The sequence below is a fragment of the Pyrgilauda ruficollis genome, unplaced genomic scaffold (assembly GCF_017590135.1).
Source record: "Pyrgilauda ruficollis isolate IOZ18807 unplaced genomic scaffold, ASM1759013v1 scaffold15, whole genome shotgun sequence".
Taxonomy (NCBI): Eukaryota; Metazoa; Chordata; class Aves; order Passeriformes; family Passeridae; genus Pyrgilauda; species Pyrgilauda ruficollis.
In genome coordinates, this window is record NW_024513654.1 from 12,597,661 (window position 1) to 12,622,253 (window position 24,593).

Consider the following 24,593-nt stretch of genomic DNA (forward strand, 5'->3'; position numbering starts at 1 on the left):
TGAGTAACAGAAGTGTTTAGGTGAGTATCCAGCAAATCCAAAGCAACACTTGTATTTAGGAGAACATTGCTGGTCACAACACACCAGTAGTAACAAAGCAGTAAAGCTGACAGGCAACATTACTTAAATGGATTTGTTCCTATGGTAGTGTGACTCTTAAACAGAGAACTACTAAATTAAAAAAAAAAAAAAAAAGGTAAGGAAACAAGCATTAAGCTACTTCCCTTATAAGATTTTAAAAAAATCCCCAAAGATTCAATATGTATCTTCCAAAGAACACTCAGAAAATGCAGCAGCATACAATGCTTATATTCTCAAATTAACAGTTAAATCTTAGAAGAATTTTATTTGCATCTAAGGGATTTGTATTTAAAGATTCGACTTAAAATGTTTTTGAATAGTTAATGGTCACAAGTTGGTAAAAATACAGGGAAAATTTAAAAATGAAATTCACCTGTATTGTGCAGCTGTTCTGAGGTAACAGTCAATAAAGTGAAAGTCTTTGATCTGTTTAATTTTAGCTTGGTAATCTGGTTTTGAGGAAATTGTGACATATGTGGCTTTGAATACTCGTGATTACTTTGGAAATACTTTATGCTTAATTTAGACAGGTCTTTCATAGAAAGAAATATTAATATTTAGAATGTAATTAGCATAGTAATTTTGTCAGTATTGCTGCCAAAGGTTTTGCTTTTAATCTTAATAAACGTCTTGTATTTGAAGGTAAGTTCAATGTAGTTTCAACAGATGCCATGGAATTTCTTTCATTAAACAATGGACCATAATCCAGGACCAGAGCTCCTGGATGAGGTTTGGGGGATGTACCTGAGAATGGAGGCAGACATAAGCTTCAGGAGCTGCACAGACCTACAACCTTCCAGTATGCTTCTGACCCTTGGTATAGGAAAATCACAGAGAACTATCCAATAGCCAAGTTACGCAGCTTGGCTTCTCTTACAGATATCCCTTTTACTATAGGTGCTCACACTGGCCCCAGCTTCAAAATTTGTGATAAGGATGCATCAGTCATCATATCAGTGGAGAGGCAAATAGCATGGGAAATTGTATAGGTGCTCACACTGGCCCCAGCTTCAAAATTTGTGATAAGGATGCATCAGTCTGCTAGTGGACAGGCAAATAGCATGGGAAATTATTTTTCCCAGTTAGAAACCCAAGATCTCCAGATACACATGCCAATGGAAGAAAGAACAAATGGCTTATCATCTCTCACAAGGACAGAGATACTCCTCCCTATTCCATGTGGAAACACTGGGTCCTCATGGCAGTCTCTCCCTTTTGGAGTAAGTACTTAAGCAGTTGAGACAATCTTAGGAGGATGTCAAGAAGCTGGACAAAAAACCCACCACATCTTGCAGGCTTGCAGATTTTCAAACTTTTGCTTCTTCCTGTAAGTTCCAAATTCCCCCAAACTTCCAGAAAATTTCTAGAAAATCAACTACCTTCATCCAGGTACAGTCAATGAACAAGCTAAAAACCCTAAGAATATTTCCAGAACAAAAAGACCAAACAAGCCTCATTTCCACAAAAAAACTGGGTGGAAGGGTAACAATACACAGATGGAAGAAATCTTGCTAAAGCACATGGAAGCCATGAACTCTTCCACAGACCTCCCCACGTTCTCTGCTACCTGTACCTGCACCAACCTGCTCCCTTTCCAGTGGAAAGCATTCCCAGCAGGTCAGCCTGACACAACTCCTGTGCCAGCTGCAGAGGCAATACACTTTGACTACAGCCTTTGATCTACAGAAACTAGATTCTGGCACTATTTGGGGCTGGTTTCTCTGAGAGCTAGAGAAATGAGGAATGAGATGATAGGTTTGATGTAGGTTTTTCTGGTCATGGTTAGGTTGGTTGGGTGTTTTTGTTGTGTTTTTTGGGGAGGGGGGTTGTTTGTTTTTGGGTTTTAGTGGGGGTTTTTGGGGTTTTTTTTGCTTTTATTTTGTAGGGGGTAGGGTGGTAGTGGTGTAAATTTGAAGGTAACCAATTCAAACTACAGCCAATTTAGTAAAAGGACTTTGGAGCTTAGTTCAGCATCTCAGCACTAAAGTGCTTTACAGGTGGTTTCTTCAGTCAAATTCTTGCAGCACAGCAGTCCAAAAGCACCTCAGCTTTACCGTAAGATGATGATCTGACATGGAACATGTGCAGGGAGAAAGGCTCAGAATTAGTATTTTGTATCCCTGCATGGCCCCGGCTACACAAACTGAAAACTGCAGTACAGCATTAAATTTCTGTACTAACAGATCTGAATATTTCACATAGTTTGTTTTATGCCTTGGTTCTGGTGAACCCTGGAGTTTTGAGTGAAAGTTTCTTCTAAACACTTCTAAAACACGAAGGGGCGGGGGAACCCCTATTTTGCCCCAAAACTAAAGATGCTAAGTATAAAGAGTCTGCATGGACTATATTGTGCCCACCACCGCTTTGCTCCCTCCAACACAAGGACACATCACCTTTTTAGCCACCCCAACTGCAAAGCAACTGGGTAAGTTTTCAGAAAAATAAACACTGATGGAGAAATTCTTGGCTTGCTGCATGCTCACTGGCACACATCAGATAGTTTTATATTATGACTACAGCAGTAATAGAAGGCTCTGGTATCTGCCAAGTCAAATCCAACCCCATATTTAATATTAAAACCTTATTTTGTCAAAAGAACAAAAATAAACCTTTCAAAAGCCAAGGTCATACATTACATGTCATTCTTAGGTTAAAACTCCCTTTATCTGTTCAGAAAATCAGCTCAGAACAAACCACACTGCAGCACTGTGCATGGGCTGGAGGAGCCTGCCTTGTTCCTTTAATGAGGTAAGAGTTTCACTGATCATGATATTTAGTTCCAGCAAAAGAATCCAAAGAAATAGAGGCCCCTTTATTTACAGAGCTGTGCAACCAGGCCCCCCCAAGCCCCCCACCACCCCATGCTCTGCCAGGCCCTCTCCTGAAGCCACACACAGAGAACTGAAAAGCTGCTCCCCTCTGCAGCAGAGTACCCAGGACGTTTTTCACTTCAAATAACCCAGCTTAAGAGGATCAAAAGCCAAAGTAGCCCTTTGCTTTAAAAGCAGCTCTGAAAACCAGAGGTTTTTCAGTTCAAATCAAAGCTATATGCCAAAGCATTTTCATTCTCACTTTTGCAAGGAAGAAGGGAAGGTTTGCTTCACTGCACTGCAAATGGCAGTATTTCTGCAATTCTGCTTTTGAAAGCTACACAGCTCTGTACAAGGAGCAGAGTGTACTAGGTGTTTATTTTTTTGAGAGTTTAAGAGTATGTGCATATAAATATATTAGGTGAACCAATCCTTGGAAAAGGGAGTTTACATAGGGAAATCACTATGATTATTTCAGCCTGAGATCAACAAGAAAGCCCTTTCAGGCTGTTTGGGGATAGTTATGACTGCACTTTCAGGAGTCACAGCTGCACTCCCAACAGCTTCAGAGAGATAAACTGACTCTCTTCTGGGAAGCAAGTTCACAGCACTCTGGAATGACTTGTCTCAGACTCAGTTTTCAGCTGCTTCAACACTAGTTTTGTGAAACCACTTAAGATGCCTTTTACTTAAACTCCTTAATTGCATCTTTACACATTTTCTACAAAGACAGTTACCTGTTCTGCTGCTGGTGAGCTACTCTGACACCATTTCGAAGGCTGCAGAAATACAGTATCACCACATTTCTAAACCTAACATCAGAAAAAGCTGCTGTTACTTGTATCACTACCAAATTTAATGTACCCACAATCCCCATCCCACCCACCAAAAAATCCTCAACAGAATAATTGCCAATCCATAGCTTTCAGTACTTCAGATCAGCTTCTCAGGATCTTTTCCAAGTTTGAGGAGACGGTCAAACCAAGGTGACAGGCATATCCACCACTCTGCCTGAGCAGACCAAAGCACTTCAGAGTCCAACCCTCAATAATGTTTTAAGGCTGCAGAGCTAATACCTGTCCCTGAAGATTTTTCTGTTAGGTAGCAAAGAGACTACTATTAGCAACACAGAGGACTGGTGTCACAAAAAGCATCAAGGTACCCAGTGACTGACTTGACAGGTCCCCCCTGAAAATCACTTGAATCACCTGAGCCGTGAATCACGTGAATTGCCTTTTACTGCCCACTAACAAGCAACACAAAGGGTGGTCTCCTGTCCAAAACCAAAGGAGAAGACTTCAGCAGCCACTGAGCTAAACACTTCAGTGTCTCTGTCTCCTGGGAAGGGCGTCAGGCAAGAACTGATGTGCCTTAAACAAGATTAAGGACAGTCAGTCTTCTGAATTCCAGTGCCAGGTGCATTGTGCAATTTCTACCCACCATAAGCAAATGGCCAGCAGATTCCAGAGCTTAAGGGAAAAATAAAAAAAAAGAAAGAAAGAAAAAAAAAACCAAAACCCTACCTAGTGCTTCCAGCATCTTGCCTAACAGGAAGCAGTTGTTTTTAGTGCAGCTGTCAAACTGTATAAAACTCTCATCTGAGAACCCCGACAGCATGCTGGGAAGTTCCTGTGAAGCAATTCCATAAGAAAATAGGCACAGCAATCCCTTCACATAAAAGGCTTAAAAGTATCCAGAAGAGTAATTTCAGCCAAAACCTACCTGCTTACTCACATATTCTCCTGGATGGTCTCCTGACATTAAAAAAAGTATTTATTCACATACAAATGTTTGAGAGAAGCAAGGGGTGGTTATCTGGATGTCAGATGGTTATCTCTTCAGAGTACTTAGCAGGAAATTCCATGAGCTCCTGCCACCCCAAACTTGCACACACAACCTTACTGGACTCCTTTGTAGCTTGATTTAACAAAAAACTTCATACATAAGCAGGGCAAATATAAACATAAAACGAACACATGCTCAAAGATTTCTGCTCATGTAAAATCACGGTTGGAAAGTGAGTGACACAGGGCTCAGAGATATCAGTCTGTGGCAGCTGCTGCTTAGAGCTTGCTCTTGCAGTACATCATATCAAATGTGTAAGCCATCAACCAAATGGAAAACACTTCTAGAAAGTTAAATGTTTTTAGAGATTTATTCCAACATTTAAATCTAAACAGATGCAGAGGCACTCACTCTGCAGTTATTTGGAGGAGTTTCTCAGTTTTCTGAAATACTCATGTAGGATCCACTTAGAAAGCTTACACTGAGATAGAGCTGAGTAAAAATTTGTGAATTAATTTGTGCTGGCCAGTATGAAAACAGAATTGTGTTTCACTGAGCTACCATTCAATGAGGGAAGAGCTGTTACAGGGCAGAGGGGGAAGAGGAGACAAGGTACAGTTTCAGGTACAGACTCACACACACACAACACTGATTTCACAGATTTTACTGTTTGGCTTCTTTAAAACTCAGCCAGTTATAATCTTGTCCCTGAAACCTGGAGACTCACAGTTTAGATTTCGTTTTTACAAAACTGTCTCTGTAAATAACAAATGTTGATACAACAGATAAATTGTTTTTTCCTCTAAACCTACAGAGTCAAATCAACCTTATTCGTAATTCTGCAGGCATAACTGTTTTATATAGTGCCACTGGATAGTGATCAAACTCTGGAATTGGATCTAGGGATGTGATCCAGGGAACTCAGCCCTCTGAGAAAGCATCAATTGGAAAATTGGAGGTCCCTTCCAATCCAAGTGATCCTACAAATCATCATGGCCAAGAACACGGGTATGAACTTCTGCTACTGATACTCTGTACCCAGAACTGTGCTTGCAGGACCCACAACTGATAATTCACAAACACTTGAGTTAAACTCATTTTGACAGAAGTGGTTCCTATACGCAGCTCCTGCCCAACCACCTACAAAACAGTATGTTAAAGTAAACCACCATTAGTCCTCTGGTCACCTAAACATTCTGAGCTGCAAGTTAAGGCAATCTAGGGGTTGCCTCTTTGAGGCTCTGCTGTCCGTACCATGAAAGCGGTAGCATCTGGAAGGAGGACAGGGTCATGCTTAGCTGCTGGAGGTTAATCCCTTTGAGCTCTAGAGGCTTGGAAGCATTACTGTCTCATTCTGGAGAGTGCCAACATACGGTCACACCTGTAGGGATAGTGGTTGCAGATTAAGGGCAAAAGGCTGCAAAGGCCTTATCGGTGCCAAAGGGATCGATCTGCCTCGTTGTTAACAGGAAACTTCAGAATACTCTGAAAGTGCTCAAACAGCATCCAGGTAACCTAAGTTTGAACCTCCTGTCTGCTACAAACTTCTCATCCTCCTCAACAAGTTACTTAGGGATTTGATTCTCAGATGTAAATAATGATAGTTCCCTGTTCAAAGAGTAATGTGACACACTCATCATATAGGAAATGCTTATATGCTCCATCTATCAAGGTCACAAAAGCTGGGAAATTAACTCCACATTCTGCACAGCATGGACAAATACAGAACACGGGAAATGACTAAAACAACCAAATACGAAACAGGAGGTTGCATGGGATATGTCACTCCCTGCTTCAGCAAAAGATGTTCATATGAGGGCAGTTTACATTTTATTTTCCCTATTTTATGGTGCCTGGATGTAGCTATACCTGTACCAGTAGGTGATGGTTTACTCTCGCATTACAGTTATAACTAAACTGACAAGACCAAACTGGTTCCTCTTCATGATTTCATGAAGCAACTTATTAAAAATGTGTAATCAAGTAACTAGACTACTGACATGTGTTTCAGCTCAAGGGCTCACACATTTCTCCACAGAGCTACTCTGGCTTTCCACTTCATGGCCAGCAGAATCAGTCCCAGCCCAGGTAAGGTGTTGAGAGCAGGTTCTGAACCACCACAACCAGCACCACAAATGAGGCTGTGCTTCTTGACAAAGAAAGTGCAAACAGTTTCACTGCAAAAGCCTGGGAAGTTGCAGCAGACTTCCATCATCTTAATGCCCACTGAAAGGATCTGGAAAGAAAAGCTAGGAGTACAATAAGGATTTACTATTGCATTCATAGATCAAGAGTGAAGGCACTAATGAAAAAGAAAACTTATCAAGATCTGTAACATCTTACTTAAGCTGCCTATTTATGCTGCACTTCAGAGCTACTCATCCTTCGTTTCTACAAAGCCCAGAAGAACAGTGCTCTCATTTGGCCTGAGCTGGAGGTGATTCTGCCAACAAAGCACACAGTCACTGCACGACACAGTGCATTAGAGAAGACAAACTTCCATCTGCACAGGGATCCCACTTCCTATTGGATCTGAATCCTTAGCTCTGATAGACAGAGAATGGTAATACATCTCCACAACTTCACCTAAAGGCTCAGCTTTTTCTCTTGCCTGGTGAACCTCACCAGGCAAGAGAACATTAGCAAAGGGCTGGTTTGAGCCAGCATGGCTGGGAAGGGCAGTATTGCTGTGTTTGGTGAGCAGCCGGGAAAAGGGCACCAACTTTCCTTGCAGTGTCTGCTGGCTCCTTCCTAGCTCCTACTGTGGAAAGTTCTGCAGCTGCCGGGAGGAACCTATTCGCATAACAAAAGTGCCTTTCAAAAGCAGTACGGGAGGCTGGAAAGAATATGAAAAAAACCTCAAAGCCACTGACAGCTACAGTTAGTATTTTTCAGCATTGCCTAAAGGTCTCAGGCGAGGATCAGGACTCCAGCATGTTACATAGAATATAAACACTGGTGTCTCCCATTACTTTTCTGCTGGCTAAAGAACATACCTTAAGAAAAATCATACAAAATGCAACTTTAGCGTATCCATGAGGACATTTTTAGGACTCTCGTACAATTAAGTTCTCAGCTGTGCAATAAATTAACTTGGGGCATAAAAGAGAGTTATTCAGGAACTTTTAGGAGCCCGAACTCCAAAAGCCTGCAAACAGGCAGCCACGCATTGCTGGTTGGGAAAATGCTCAATGTGAACCAAGGTGCGCCTGCAGCCCAGGAAGTCAACTGCATCCTGGGCTGCACCACCAGAGGTGTGGCCAGCAGGCTGAGGGAAGTGGTTCTGCTCTTCTACTCTGCTCTTGTGAGATCCCACCTGGACTGCTGCATCCAGCTCTGGGACTCCCATCCTAAAAATAACATGGATCTGTTGCAGCGAGACCTGAGGATGGCAATGAAGATGCTCAGAGGACTGGGGACAGGCCCGAGAGAGCTGGGCCTGTTCAGCCTGGAGAAGACAAGGCTCCAGAGAGACCTTCCAGTGCCCAAAGGGCTGGAGAAAGATTTTTGACAACTGCATGAAGTGACAGGACAAGGGGGCATGCCTTTTAACTGAGAGAGTAGGTTTAGATTAAGTATTAGGAAGAAATTCTTCACTGTGAGGGTGGTGAGGCACTGGCACAGGGTTGTCCAGCAGAGCTGTGGATGCCCCATTCCTGGAAGTGTTCCAGGCCAGGCTGGATGGGGCTTTGAGGAAGCTGGTCTAGTGGGCATTGGAGCTAGATCTTTACAGTCCTTTCCAACCTAAACCCATCTATGTCTCTCCAATCCTGATGGATCTCAAATTCAATCCCTGATCTTTCACTTCATCAGCTGTAGAAACCCAGACAATTCTGCCTTCCCTGGTGAGCTGTTATATAGCCTCATTTCATTGCAAAGGGTACACTTAAAAATATACTGATGAGCACCATGAGAGATCTTAATCAATTAACCAGGCAGCAAAAGATCTTGGAGCTTGAGCTGTAATTCCAGGGAAAAGAAAGCACTGGACTGCTGGTGAAAGATTCCCAAAAGGGAAACATGAGACATCTGCAATGAAAAGTCTACCACAGATATTTTTTTTAATCTGCCTTTAAGTGTTAAGCTTCTCCTGCAAGACTATCTTTCCTTTGAAGCACTTGAAACTTCTAGGGCTTGTGAATGTTACATGAATTTCATTTGTTGTAAGACAATGTCCAAAAGGATAAAATATATCTTTGCCTCTTAAAAATCAAACAAAGGAGGAAAGAAAGTGTCATTCCCTCACCATCCTTTCAGTGGCTCCAGGCTTGCCCCCAAAAATTTTAATAGTGGCAAAATAGTTTTACTTCTCAGTCAAACCACTTCAGTTATGGGAACTGCAAAATAGCTCAGCTTGTGTTTCAAACAGGAGCAAAGTTGGGAGAGACATATCAATTTACAGCATATTTCAGTACTGCTTACATTTGAGTGCAGCAAGCAGGAACACTCTCCTTGTGTTCCTGACCACTTTTGGAGGAATAACTTGCCCAATAAAAAACACAGAGGTCAGCATACAGCTCATCACAACCAATTTGTTAGAGAAAATCCCTCATCTATCTCTGAGCACTAAATTCTTTGCTTTTCTGCTTAATGTTACTCTTCTGGGTAAAAAAGGAATTCAAGGCCCAGAAACATATTATTTTTGCGTAATAAGGTTATACATATGGATTCAACTTAGCTAGGAAATGTCAACTTAAAGCTTGTCTTCATGAGGAAATTTACTGTAACTAGTCTACCAGTATAATTATATTGCTGTAGTTCTACTGGTAAAATTCCCCTGTTGAGCTTTATTCATAACAACAGCCGCCTTTATGGTTTATTTTTGTCGACTATGCCAAAAAAGGCCCCTGCTCCAGAAAGGCCACAACAATTTACAGGGGAGGAGGGGAAGGAGCTGTGCCAGTGCAACTAGAGCAGTAGAAAGAATAACAGTACAGAAATGGCAGTATTTCTTTATACTAATGAATTATTTGCTACAAAAACATGAGTGAAATACTGTAAGAAAACTATACTGTACATCAGACCTCATTGCAGGTAAGGTATGTGCCAGTTTCATGCTACAATTCATAGCTTTGGTAAAGGCCCCCAAGCCAGACACTGGTCTGCATCAGCCCCTCTGTGTGCATCCTTTTGTTCTCGCCTCCTCCCCAAATGCTGCAGTGCATTTTTCCCAGGAGTACTCTTTTCCCCCCATTCCTTTATAGAAGCAATGCCTTGCTGCCCAGCAACTGCCCAGGGCCCCTTGGACTGACCCTCCAAAACAAATGGGCATTTAAGACCAGTCCCTCTGGTTTACAGTTTGCATCTCAGGGACCAGGGATAGCTGGAAAGCAAAGAGCACTTTTTGCAAAAAGGATTTTAAAACAATTGCCCTTCACTTCGGCAGTACAAGAATGCTGAGCTAGACAAAACAATGAGCCATCTGTGCACTCTTCCCTCCTTCCCTTGTCTGTATCCTCTGAGCTTAAATCAGACCTCCCCAAGAATGGCAGAGTCCCCCTTCACCTCCGCCCACCCTGTTTACATCCTGAAAAAACCAGTTTTCTGGCCTATTTTTTTCTTTTTGTTCTTAAGAGCCCTTGCAAAATCTTCCTTTAAACCTCAGCCCTTTGTCAGGTGGTATCCCATCTACCCAGCTTTGTCAAGTGATGAAAAAATGCCTCCCGCCAGTGATCCGTTCCTTGTTTACCATCCCGAGAGGCAGAGTGGCACTCAGGAGCCCTCCTCACCCCTTTGTCCAAGGAAGGCAATACCATCTGAATGGGAGACCACCAAGATTTGCAGCCCTCTTTTGTTAGCCTGGTGTCACTGCCTATTGGGCCTTGATTCAAAATTGAGATGACAGTAGAGAGGCAGCTGAGTTAGGTCATCACCACATAGCATAGAAGGGAGAAACACCAATAGCTCAAATTTCACATGAAATTGGTAATTTTATCAGTGGTAATTTGTTGTTGCCAATTGTAGCCACTGACTCATCAAGAAACATGCACTATTCTAGTACTAGTCAAGAAGGCATGTTCCCAACACTAAAAATGCACTGAGGAAAAAACAAAGGGGATTAGGTATGAATAACAGCATTTGGATCTATTTCTTCAAACCTTTATTTTTTTAGTATCCCTATTCCAGGCAGCAAATGGATTAAAAAATGTCAATGATCTCACAGCTGGAATGACTGCACCACTCAGAAATACTTTTACCTTCATGTCTCACTGAAAAAAAAAAAAGCTGTTTTTTAATTCTTGATTTTTAAAACATCATGAACAGATCTTTGTCATATACAGCAATCTTTGATCCCCAGTCACTTCTCTTCCTGTCAGACTGAACTTGCTGGGAGAGCAGAGCCTGCAGACTCTCCCACATCATTCAGCACTAACCCAACTTGGAAGACATGTCTCGGATCAACTCTCCTCCAATGTGCCAAGATCATAAATGTGGAAGTTCTGCTGGCAAAAAAACCCCATAAAATCATCCAGTTTGAGCACTATGCCCCTTCCCCTGCCTGGCAGCAAGAGGCTCATCCTAACAGGAAGCAAACACACCATCGAACAGGAAGTGGTGTTTGCCTTCAATGCTCAGCATTAAACCTTCTTCCAATCTTTTTCAGTGTTTTTTTTTTTTTTTTTATTGAAAACAGTCCTTCTTGTAAATTCAACTACTGTGCTGTAAACGTTAAATGGATTTCCTTCAATGCTTCAAAAAACCATTCCAAATCTAGCACAGTTCAAGAGTGCTCTCGTCCCACAACCCCTGCATGCAAACACAGACAGACCGCAGCACAAAGCGGGCTGCTCTCTGTAGGTGGCCCACATCTTCCATTTCATTAAGGGTACTAACCACCTCCAGCAAGTGACATTTGGAAGCCAAGTGCACTGTGCCTTGGAGGAGGGAAAATCAGATTTCCCTGCAGTGACCATAGCTTCAGGGGAGGTCTGCCTCCAGCAGTGAAACACAAACCTTAGAGGGTTCTGGTGCATGGCAGCCACCGGAGGGACACTCTCGTGGGACACATAAATAGGTATGATGCTTGGTTTAACTGTTTGGAGCTTTTTGTCTGGGAAATAAAGAATTGAACCCTACATGATCACACTTGTGCATATGGTTCTTTAAAATGTCTGAACTCATTGGTCAAAATCAATCCAGTCCTTCAGAGCAAGAGTTGCCCCAAAAATGTCATATTTCTGCAAAGTATGCAAAAACAAATAGCCAGACAGAAGAGAATGATCTACAGGTGTTCCCAGTAAGACAGTTTCAGTAGAAGCACACCTGTAATTCCAGAGAATCCACACAGGTGAGACTTGTTAAAAGTATCTTAAGAAAAGCTCATTCTAACTCATATCTTTGTAGGTATGAAAAAAATGTAATCACAAACAAAATCCATTAAAAGACAGATTTTATTGTGCTGTGTAGCTAAACTACTATTTCTTACCCTGACAGATTCTCAAATAAACTATCACTGAAAGAAAACACTCTTTTTCTTTTTTTTTTTTTTTTTTTTTTGTTACAGAACTCCCTATTCTATGGCCTCTCCCTCTCCCCTCTGCCTCAAACAGAAGACCAAATGAAAAAATAAGCATTACATTTGGGGTTAGTCTTTGATAGGCAAACAAGACCTGGAAAGAAAAAGGAAGTCCAGAGTATGGTGCCCACCTTGGACTCTCTCTCCTCCAAATTCTACCTCTTGTACTGCTTTCCTAAACTGATGCTCACTGATATCCTCTTCCATGTAATTTCCTTTAGCTGGGGCAGATGCTCCACCTCCAGCAATCTCTCAAGGTAGACATGCTGAACTTCACAAATCTTATCTGCAATATGGATCTACCACCTCTCTCTAATTTACAAAAAGACCCTCTATTTTATCATGAAAACAAAGAGGGGCAGAGTCACTCTCCACCATTTTAAAAGCATTCAGTTACCTTGGAGTTTGGTGTAATATTTCAGCAGTGCTTTAGGCATGTGGTTCATAAAGCACTTAGGGACCCATTAAATAGCAAAATTTAAGGCTAAAGGCTGGCAAGCTGAGGGCAGTGAGCTTTTAAATTTATGAAAGGCTACAGAACTAAGAGGCCACTAAAGTGATAGCTGTCAGCACCACTCCATCCTACATTCATGCAGGTTCAAAGGAGAAGCCAGCATGCACTCAAAAGAAAGAGAGCACTCGTTCCAACTTCCAGGCTATTTTCTAAATACTCTTTTCAAACTCCTATTATACTCAGAAAAAGCCTTCCAGAAAACATCCACCCCTCGGCAAGCCTTGTATTGGTTACCTGATCCACTTTTGCGCTCCTTTTTCTTCCTCCCAACTCTAACAAGCATCCTTGCCCTTTTACAAGTTAAGGTCATTCAGAGGATCTATACAAGGAAGCAGAACACAAGCTGGACTGAAGATCTTGAAAGGCTCATGCTTACCCTCACCTTTAATAGGGAGGCACCACCCACAGAGACAACACATTATCCCGGCATGCACCGCTCCCTCCTGATCCAAATGGAAAGCAGCACAAATCAAAAGGACCACAGCAAGTTGGAACCTGTTGTCTCAGCAGGTGGTACCCTGCATCTGTAATAGAGATGAAGGCAGCTGTAATCTCTCTGGTTTTATGCAAATGGATACTGCACTTCGGCTCCTGGCTAGGGGCCAGGGAAGAAAACAAAACCAAAGAACCCCAAACCCCACCACCCTTGTCAGTATGAAGCTGATGTAGTAAACATCAAAGCACAGTTGGCATGTCACTTTGTGGGATGTGGGAAGACCACAAATAAAAATCTTATCTCAATCTATCCATAATTTAAGCATTACTTTCTATTTCAGCTCTGAATTACAACCCTGCAATTTTAATACAAATAAGACTATTCAAGGTGTTCAAGAATTCTATAGCATCATGGTTTTCACTTTCCATGCACTTCATTAAAGTGTTAAGAAAAAAAATGAGCACTCAAACTACAGAACAGTTAAGTGGAGATTCATACCTTGGCCTTAGAGCAAACTGAAGTCAGAACCCAGTCTGGGAAAAACATATTTTTCTTCTTAGTCCCTGAACAGCTCTACAAACCTGTGCCAGCACAATCTGGGGCTGGCAAACACTGTGGCACCACTATCATCTGGTCCAACCTTCCTGTTCATGCAGGGTAATCCCAGAGCACAGGGCACAGGATTGTGTCCAGACAGTTCTTCAGTATCTCCACAGCCTCTCTTGACAATCTGTTCTATTGCATGGTCACCCACACAGTAATTAGGTTCTTCCTCATCTTCAGGTAGAATTTCCTATGCATCAGGTTCTGCCCATTGCCTCCTGGGTCAGAGATTCCCGAGGGTTACTGCAAAGGCAGCACTCAGCTGAAGCTGGCATTCCACTGAGGGAATCTGAGTCCAACTACACCTGCTGATGCTGCCTTCCTTGTGCACCTGTTCTCCACCAAGGAAGAAGTCACCATAACGTTTGTAAACTGCAGGAATGATCTGTCCCTTGACCTTACTGATGGCTGGCGTCACAGCACAAACCTGCAACTGCCAGCTGAGGCACTGGCTTTGTGCAGACACACAGGGACACATTCCTTGCTGCTGGCATTGCTGTGGGCAGTGGCTGCCAGCAAGGGGTGGAGAAGAGTGCAGGACTCAGCATCTCCTCTTCCACAACTGCACTGGCCACATGCTTCCTGCCAGCAGGCTGCACACACTCACCACTGCAGTGCAGAATCTCTTCAGAATGCAAGAACAGTCTGAAAAAAAGGCCCTACTTTAACCCTGCTGAATAGATTCAAGAAGTCACACATCTGTTTTGATTAGAAAGAAGATAGAAAAAGCTAAAAATGGTGTATAACTTGCAAAAACACCCTGGAAGGATTTCTGCTGCCACTCAAGTTGTGCAACATGCTCAACTGGAGAGACTTATTTCCATGCAAGCAGCTTGGCATGAAATCCCACTGAAAGGCCTGTGGTTCCCTAACACTGTCATGACATCATGATTTAGGATTTTTACAGCTATCAGCCCAGCACAGCTGGTGTCATGGTTGCCATTATACCATGAAACACTAAGGGGTTTTAAATGAAAAAGGTTTCCTTTTTGAAATTCTTAGATTTCTTCAATTTTCTTCTACAGATTCCTAAAACCAGACTGGCTCTGTAAGCAGAGTATAGCTGATACGTAAGCAGAGCAGGAAACAGTGCTGCTTTAACTGAAAATAAATCTGTCAACAAGGAGGCACCGGGAGAGCTCTACTTCATACTTTTCAGGTTCTTATTAAAAAATATAAATTAAAGTCAACATTTTCACATTATTTGCTACATCTGTTTGCTATTCCATTATAAATAAAAATACAGGGCCTCCAATTCAGTGTTAGTTCACTCAAAAAAATGAAAAAGTCCTTTTCATTTAGTACTGCATTATAATTGTTCTAGACTGTACTGTATTACCATGAGAGGTCCACAAGAAGTAAGCTACACGTTACCCAAACCAGGCAATTAAAAAGACCTTTGGCAATCCTATCTTTCCCTTTCTAAAGTAGGAAGGACAGCAAGGCTGTAGAAGCACATCCCTGTTGTAGGAACCTTGCTGACTGTCACAAGCAGATCCAGCTCTGCACTCTTTGTAGACAGCTAGGAAACAAAAAAAAATACAAACCCTTTCCTGTCTCCAGAGGCCAGGGCAATTGAGCAGAGTGCCACACTGGTTTTAAATTAAATACACCAAAGATTTAAACAACAGCCCTGCAACCCCATGCTCCTGCCAACCATTCTACAGCACACCTCACTTGGGACAGCAGAATTCCAAAGCCTTTCAAGAAAAGAGACATATTTTCTTAAATAAAGCATTTTTAAATTCCCTGTCAGAGAACAAGAACCTCCTGAGTGCATAGGAAAATCCACCACATTCCTACAGTGTGCACCCAGGGCTGGGCTGGTGACGTGCAATTCCAACAGCCATCAAATTTCCAAAGCAGTTTTAGCAAACAGCAATTGCTCTTGGAAGTGAGAACTGTTGGTGAGTGCTCAGCTCCTTTGAAAATCTTCTCTCATCCAGTCTACAGTGCTCACGTACTACCTGGTAACTTCAGATTCAGTGTTTAGGAGATGTGTAGGTCTTGACAGCTCTATCACATGCATAATTGTATATTAAGACTTTTGGTCACAAGGTAGAACCAATCTACTCAACAGGACAAATACTATTAAGCTTTGTAGCTCCAAGAATGAGGCCAAATTAAAGGTGACAGACTGCAGACAGCTGAACATCTCAGGGCAAGTGACACAAGGACACAGTGCTGTGGAGCTGAGGACGCTGTTCCAGCCACACAGAGACAAGGGAAACACACCTGATCTATGAACAAAAGCACCATGTGAATGCCTACATGTTCACACTAAGATCTCTTGGGAGAGAAGGAAGCCTTAAGCTTCATTTCTTTCACTTGCCCTACTTTTCCTCTGCCCCGGCAACTATTGATTGGGATTTGTTGTTAATGGTTGCTTAAATGTCCCAGGCAGATCTCTGTGACATTAGGGTCCTGTATAAACTCCAGAAAACATTCTGTTTTCTGAAAAGCAGTTCTGTAATCACAAAAACAAGGAGAAAAAAACCAGGAGAAACTGCCTTGAGGAATGGTTAAAGTTAAAGAAACTGCCCAACAGCTGCTGTTGCAAGAAAAGAACTTGGATGGAAAAAAACCTGGTGGCTGAATCTTAACCAAGACAAACAAAAGGAGGAAAGCTTGTGTGAACAAACTGGAGCCTTTGCTGCACCATTCATCAAGGACATTTATCCTGCAACTATAACACAGTGCAAAGACAGTTTCGGAAAACAGCGACAGCAGAAACATTGTGCCATTTCTGACTGGTTAAAAGGCCATGTTCACAGCCCCAAAATCAGGATGGCTTGGCTACTGCTACTCACTTGAACTGGAGTTAAGGAGTAAGGTCAGCTAATGAAAGACAAGAATAGGGTTAGCTCATGCTGCCTGCTTGGTCTAATCCAAAGTTCCTGCTAGAAACCATTCATACCGACAACCTAAGTTAATAATTTAATTACTGGAGAAAAAACAGTCAAACAATTAGAGTTTTAGGCTTCTGTTACACAAATTGGCACTTTATACTGTAGCCACCAGAGTGGCAGTCTGCTGACAGTAACACTGCTGTGCCAGCAACAGCAAAAATGCCCTTACAGCAGTTTTCCAGAGGAAGGCATTTAACATGCACAGGGAAGGGTCAGGATTTAAGTGTACGACCATAACAGATTACAGAGTGTGAAAAACACAACAAGAACAGACAGTTAAAAGAAAATTTCCCAACAAGTTAAAACAAATTTAAACAAAACCCCACTCAACTTGACACTGAAAGGAAATACACTGCATTCAAAGCCTGCAGAGGGGAACACAGAATGTGTTCTACATGCAAGAACAGGCATACGTCATCTTTTTTGAGACCAGGGCTAGGGTGTTCTCAACAGAAAACCAGCTGTTCAAATAATATGAGCAGCAGGACTGGGTTTTACCTACACACCCCCAAAATGCAACACAAAAGTCAACACACAGCTACAGAGCCTAAATGACACTTACTCGTGTACTCTGTTGTCTCCATACAAGTCACTTAACCCAAAGCTGACGTAGTGCCAGTGCTCAGGAACATTCAGTGCTGGGTTTCCCAGGTTTCTGTACATGCTAACATAGTCCAGAGGGTCAGGTCCTCCCAACCTGCATAAAAACCAGAAAAATTCTTATGTAAGTTAGTTCACTCAAGAAAAAGGGTAAGTCTCCCCAGGTGCTAGAAGAGGTTGTACAAAGACCTGGTTTAAAACAAAAATTAGAACATTTAAATTACCTCTAAAAAAAAAAAAAAAAAAAAGAATGAGGAAAAAGGTTAGGTTAAATCCAGAAAGCTTTGAGCATAGGAAGACAAAGTACACGTGTGCAACATGCTAAAAATGTTTTTAATGTTAAAGCATAAAAACCTCTGGAAAATCATATTAAAGCTTCCACAAAACACAGAGAAAATTGAAAAACCGTACTAGTAAAAGAGCAATGGCTGTATCTGCATTGCAAACTCTTAATTCAGTCCAGAGGCACATACCTCAAAAAAAGTGATGCTATTCCAAGCAGATTTTGAAATTACTACATTTTGAGGACAGCAATCCATACTTCTGAACACAAACAAAATAGTTCAAACAGTGGAGGAGAAAAACATTGATTAAGTAAAACTAGCAGCAAAATTTCTAAAAATACACTACTTGCACTAACCAAGAATAAATAAAAAGTACCACTGTACCCTCTGCATCAGCATTAGAATGGCTTCCTTAAAAGAACATAATTCAAAAGTTAAGGCAGGTTATACTACACAGCAACCACCAAAGTCTGCAGCCACCCTTCCTGCTACAAGGCACAGGGAATTGAGGCTGTGTGCCAGCAGAGAGCAGAACACATCCTCCTGCCACTCGCGTCACCTCTGTCAGAGCAAAGACAGGACAACTCCCTGCTGAAGGAAGGAACATGCTGGACTGTTTTGCTGTTTGCCTTGTCAATCACAAAACACCTACCACAAGCAGTTATGGCACAGCTGAGCAGCTGTTTAACTACTTTGTGCCTACAACACACTGTGTCTTCAAGTAAAACTCCCAGCTTCTCCAAACAAGAAAATCCAAACTCACACGACCCCATTCACTGGAACAAATGATTCTACACATCAACCCCTCTCATGTCTAATGTCTGTTTAGACCCTGACACAATCGTCTGCAGGTTGCACGGCATGGCTGTGTTTCCTTCACTTGTCCTGAGGGTTTGTGTATCATGATATGCAGTCTCCATGGCTGGACAGATGGATCCAGCCCTAGCGACAGTGAGACACTATTTTATATCCTCTGCCCTCCTCCTGTTGCCCAACCTTATCAAGTCTGTACAAAACAGCTCATCAGCTTGGTGCATTAAAAGGCCTCTCCACAGGTGTGCTGTGCTGCCTTGCTCCTACTGCCGCTGGCAAAAAAACAGAGCAGTTGTCTGACATGACTGACTTTATGCAGGACAGCTTCCCCCTCCTAAGTCATATAAGGCCATCGTGGTGACTGAGACCAGTTACAGTTTCTCCAGCAGGTCAGTCAAGGATGCAGCCCAGGATACTGGAGCAGGACAGAGGGGATGAGCAGCTCACCCCCAGTAGTGGCACAGGTGTCCATTGTCAAAGGCTACATCAGAACAATGCAGCCCCCTCGTATGACAAGTGGATCTTCGTGGCATAAAAGGCAGATTGGTGAGCAAACACAGGAAAATGTGTCAGACCCCAGGATGGAGCTGAGTCTGATCTTTAGCAGACACCTGAAAAAACCTGTTTTCAAAATCTAGCAATTGTTTGAAACACTTGGGGAAAAAACAAGTCCCCTCGACAACCTTTTCTCACCTGTTCCCTTTCACTGGCATCAGGTCACACTGGAGGCTGAGGTCTCTACCAGAAACACCCATCCAGGTGGCTCTGTTCAGAGCACAGCACCTGTGTCCTGGCCAGTGCTCAGCCCCCCAGGGATCCATGATGGAAGCAATTCCAGCCAGGATGGTCACTTACCCTTGAGGAGTGGTAGTGACCAGCAGCAGCCACACACAATTATTACTGGACTGGGAGGACTCTGGAGTGAGAGAGGTTCATGCACTGACCAGCATGAGAGGTGAGTCAGCGGTCAGAGCAGTTGTGTGGGTTTTGCAGTGAAGGGAACACTGCTAAGCAACCAGCATCTTCTACATAAAGAAAACCTGCTTCCAAACTGGGCTTAGTACCACTTTAAAAGTCAAACAATCAATGCTGGAACACTGCTGACACAGGCACTCCGACACTGACAACACACAAGAGAAACCTCTACACTGCCCTTTTTGGGACAGGAACTATTCCATGGGTACATGCTTTTCCCTAGGGCTACTCAAACATACTTGTCAGGTCTGATGCAGATGGCAAGTCCTGCCTAGGACAGCCCCAGGCAAGGCAGACATCTCTCCCTCACTCCTGCCAGCAATCCTGTCTCCAAAGGCCTCCTGTGTTTGTCTCCAAAGGCCAAACTTCCCAGGAGACCTACAGCACCACACCACCAAGAGGTGGCCACAGCAATGTGGCACCAGGTGGCCCGGTGGAGCAGAGCTCAGTCCTGCCCAGAGTTCACTACCAACGGGTTCATATGTTGCTTAATGATCCAGTCACACCACCTTTACTCGCTGAGAAATGGAGTAGGCTTGTAAGAGATGTAGACTAAAAGCCTGCAGCAGTGACTAATTAAATGTTGAAAAACACATATCCAAGCCATACACCTATCCCAAAACCACCGCAACTACACAAGCATCCAGCATGAGCTTTAAGCCAGCTACCTGCAGCACACAGCCATGGCAATAACAGTAACACAGGCATGGCAATAACGCTCCCCAAAGGTTAGTCAGCACAGATATTCATCCAGTTTCGGTGGCAGGTTTCACTGCTCTGTGTCGGCGCTGCTGTGGTACATCCTCCTCCCGCCCACGGCTGCCGCGGCAGGGTTCGACCTTGTATCACAATCTACATATCAGTACATGCACTCACACAAAGAGCTGGAAGCGTTGGAGGATTTTATTAGGAAGAGCCCAACTTCAAAGCCAGAGGTACAGTACAAATTTGTTACATTCTCTATTCATGGAGCTCATTCAGGAGCAGGAAGGGCTGCCTCAGGGGAAACCCTGTAAAATTTGCATCTGCACCAAGAGTCTTCTTTTGACTGATGTTAAGAGCGCTCTGAAGTTTGTGTGGAAGGAGAAACGCGAAAGAAGAGCGGAAAGAGACCCACAATGGAAAGACATTGGAAAACTCCTAATTCATTCACCCTGAAAAGTCCTTAGTGTATTGTTTGTAGTCACTTCTCAGCAGCTGCCAATAAGATTGCTCTTCACAGCTACCTTTTGACAACCCTTCAGAAGTAGTCTGTGATTGCCAAAAGGCCGCAGACCACAGCTTACTGCACAGGTTTTTGAGAATATGGCCTAAATTTAAGACAGGTGATAAAAACCCAGTAGTCAAGCCCAAATTATGCTTATTTCAAAACCTATCACAAAAAACTAATTTGATTTTTTCACCAGCAATTCCATGCAACAAGATATTTCAATTTGAGATATTCTACCATATTTTATAATAAAAGTGGATACTGGATACCAATAGACAAACTCGATCTTGCTGCATGGCCTTCACAAAACAGACAGAAACTCTTAGTTCTGATTGGATCCCACGCTCTCTCCCAAGATATGCAAATAGCATTTTAAAAGACTAGTTCCATTAAATAATCCACATGGTTAAATCCCTTTATGCAACAGGCATGGAGTTCTGCAGATTGTCCAACATTACAGACTTAGGATCTGCTCTGATCTGCAAGCCAAAGACTACAACTTCAGCTTCCTGAACAAAAAAAACCAAATTGCTGTTAACCGTAGAGAAACTGATACATATAATTACAAGCTGATTAGTGTTACAATATTTCTCCTAAGGCAGGCAACTTCATTCAGCCATTCCCTCTTCTAATCTAAACCAGCTAATAGCTGGCAGCCCAGGCAGAGTAGGACAAATTAGCAGACAGTGTTGTGGCAGGAGTCGTTCTACCAGACTTAACAAAACCAAGCTCCAAGTTTCACCCAACAACAGGAGAAAAAGAACTTGTGGCATCCATGGAGGCTGTACCTCACACAAGCATTTCCTGCACAGGACAACAGTAGGAAGATCACCTCTACAACAGAAGCTCTCAGCTCTCACTGCTGGCCCAGCTAACAGCCAGAGGAATCCCTAAGTGGAAAAGAGCAGGATAAACAGGCCTTCACATTACTTCTTGCAACCTGCCATCATTGCCAGCAGCAATTCTTTTAGTGTTTGAGCTCCAACTGCAGTGAAACCCTAATCAATCCCTTAAGCAAAAAGCTTTCTTCCCAAAAAAGGGTCTTTGCCATTCTTCACTACAGACCTAAATTCCCCTCAACCTCCACAAATCTTATGCCAATATAGTCAGTATGCTTTAAGCTGTTGGTAGAAAAGAAGTGCTAATGTGACTGGAAACGCTTCATGAGTATCCAAGATTACACATAGGCGTAAAAAAAAGACTGATCAGACCACCACCAAAGTACTGATATGCACACATGACTAAGAAACGATTTACATTTTGAGGTCTCAGATTTGCAACATCTTATCTCAGCCCACTGTGTCATTTTAATACAATATGGCCCTAGGCAATAAGGGCTAACAGACAAACTTCTTGCTAGAATCACTTAAAAACAACATTTCTGTGGACAACAACAGCAGTAGCTTTGTCCGTCAGAGCAGCACACAGGGAGGATGTTATTTTGCTGTTGCTCAGGACTAATTAGATAAAGACATACAGGTTGAAATGAGCTGTAAATAAAGAAGTTGAGCATTTATTAGTTTTTTTCAAGTGCTGAGATAGGGATTGGCCAATGTCACATAAAGCAAACATTCGGGGGTGACTTGATCATGTTCCTTAGCCCCAGAAGAGGGGGCTGAGCAGCTAAGAGATAGCAAAAAGCAAAAGGAACTCTTCTTCACACGGCATTAGATGCTAGACACTTATCTTGATAGCTAAACATCCAAGAACTTCCTTCATGCCACTCTCCCACATAAACAACTGCTGTTCCTGGTGTCAGACACTGTGTCAGCAGAGACACTGAACAGCAGATCCACAGTCTGTGATAACACACGGCTACATAAGGCCAAGAGGAGCTGGCACTGCCCCGTGGGCTTTACGGGTACAGCCGGCTGTGTCCGGCCCGCAGGCTGCCACAGCGGGCTCACTCCGCCACACTCGAGCCCCAGGCTCCCGGCCAGAAGACCAGGGGGAAACTCCAGACCCTCACCTTCTGTGGGAACACCTCCACTGAGTAGCACGCTCTCCCTTTTCATAAGATCTGCCCCAGCTGGGGCTTTCGTCAGCAACCCCTCACTCAGGGGTCCTCCCAGTCACCCCAGTAACCCCAATGCACCTTCCTGTCTTCAGTGCACACCTCTCCAGACCCTTCTCCTATTGCCAGCACATTCTCCCCAGGAGCCCCTTCCAAACACACGCCCTAGGCAACCAACCGCACCCCCAATCCCTCCATCCCCAGACCCGCTGCCTGTACCCAAAACTCTTGCATCTCACCCCTAACACAGGAGGCAGCCCCCTGTCCCTCTCCCCTTGCTGCAACCCTCCCCAGCCGCTCAGCGTACCCCGGGCAACGTCCCCAGCCCCAGCGCTTCTCCCAAACCTCTCCCACTCCCACTACTCCTCCCAAACCCTCTCCTATCCCACACAAGGCGCCGGCCCCACGGCTCCCCCCAGCTCCACGCAAGACCCCGGCCCCATGCAGGCCGCCTCACCAGTACTTGAGGATGGCGGTGACCTGGAGCGGGTTGGGCTGGTCGGGATAGAGTCGGCGGCACTCGCCGTAGATACCGTGCAGCCCCGGCGGGAACAGCGACGGGAAGGACCCAGACCCCGAGCCCGAGCCGGACCCCGGCCCGCCCGCGGGGGGCCCCCCGCCCGGCCGCACGCCCTCCATGTCCCGGAGGCGGCTGGTCCCGGCCCGTCCCAGGTGGTGCCGAACCCGCTCCGCTCCCGCCAGGCGCTCCCGGCCCGGCCCGGCCCGGCCCAAGCGGCTGCGTGGGGCCGCGGCAGGAGGGGCGGGGCCTACTGCCGGGCGGCGTGAGTGGCAGACCAGCTCCACCAATGGCGGCGCTGCGCGGGGCTCCGCGAGGAGAAGGTGGGGCCCCGCTGCAAGGGCGGCGTGAGTGACAGCACAGTCTGACCAATGGAAGCTCGCGGCCTGGAGGGCGGCCGCGCCTCTGCCCCCGCCCCTCGATGCCCTGCGGGCGCGCCCCCTAGCGGCGGCGAGGGGGGCTGCGAGGGGCGGGGCGATGGCCGCGCGAGGCGGTGGCGGGAACGCGGAGCGGGGCCGGGCCCGGGGACACTGCGGCGTGCTCGCTCTGCCTCTACGCCCCCCGCAGCGCCCGAGGCACCTTCACTCTCCCCTGTGTCGGTAGGGCCCTGGGAGGCAGCTGGAAGCTGCCGATGGGTGAAGTTTGGCGGCTCTGACCGCGGGTTGTGACTTGTGCGCGAAGCACGCCGAGGATCTGGCTCGTTCCTGAGCCGCAAGTGCAGCTGTGGCCGTGCAAAGCCAGGTGTCTTCATGTGCGTGGTGTGTGCACAACAGTCCTACACGCCCCTGCTAGAGCAGGGTCCTGCTTGTTAATCAGCAAATAGGAAAAAAAAATGAGCTATAGAGTGTTAATCGGCAAATAGAAAAAAATGAGCTGCAAAGTGCTCAGCGGAGAGGGTGGACACACATGCATTTCTTAGTTAGGTGAGAGTTTATTCTAAAAACGTTTGCGACACCATTTGGGAGAGCACACATGGTCAAGAAGCTGACAGGCTCTCGGCGACAATCCCCTGATAAAGGAGGTGAGCAGTTGGTGTCCTCACTTCCCACAGTGAAAAATATTTCACTTGTCCCATTACTACAGTCAGCTGAGAAGGTGAATGTAACAGAGTATGTACGAAAGGCTGTGTTGGCTCCATACACCGATAATGAGAGTCTCCTGGCATTCACTGAAGTGATACAACACTGGCCTTCATTTAAACCCCTCAATCCTGTACAAAAACTACCTCTTTTAGACTAGGTGAATGGGGAAGGTTGCTGAAGGTAAACATCTGGGATGAAACTTATCTACTGGGGCTAAAGGCAGGAACTACAGGAGAAAAGTCCATGTCTGCAGGAGAGATGTGGGACAAGACAGATGAGTCAAGCCTTCAGGTGTGCTCACTGGCATGGAAATCCCTTTTACTTAATTTCAAGACCCAGAGTTTCAGTCATCGATTATTCCAAGTGCTTTTAGAATACTTAGTCAGTGGAAAATGTGTTTATTGTTCAATACCGATATGTTCTTGATGTGCATTCTTTATACTG

The 24,593-nt window shown here is 44.4% G+C and overlaps 1 protein-coding gene across 3 annotated transcripts in view; it reads right to left on the reverse strand.

Annotated features, from left to right (window-relative positions):
- Positions 1-24,593, reverse strand: part of SUFU (SUFU negative regulator of hedgehog signaling) — a 90,900-nt gene that overhangs the window by 65,801 nt on the left and 506 nt on the right. For 2 of the 3 annotated variants that reach the window (XM_041461352.1, XM_041461351.1), the window contains exons 1-2: positions 23,008-23,312; positions 17,217-17,351 (exon numbers count right to left, since the gene is read on the reverse strand). In XM_041461352.1, the coding sequence (XP_041317286.1) occupies positions 17,217-17,351; positions 23,008-23,189 (317 nt within the window). In that variant the 5' untranslated portion in view covers positions 23,190-23,312. Of the gene's footprint in view, positions 1-17,216; positions 17,352-23,007; positions 23,313-24,593 lie in introns of those variants that run through there. The other variant, XM_041461353.1, reaches the window with a different exon arrangement.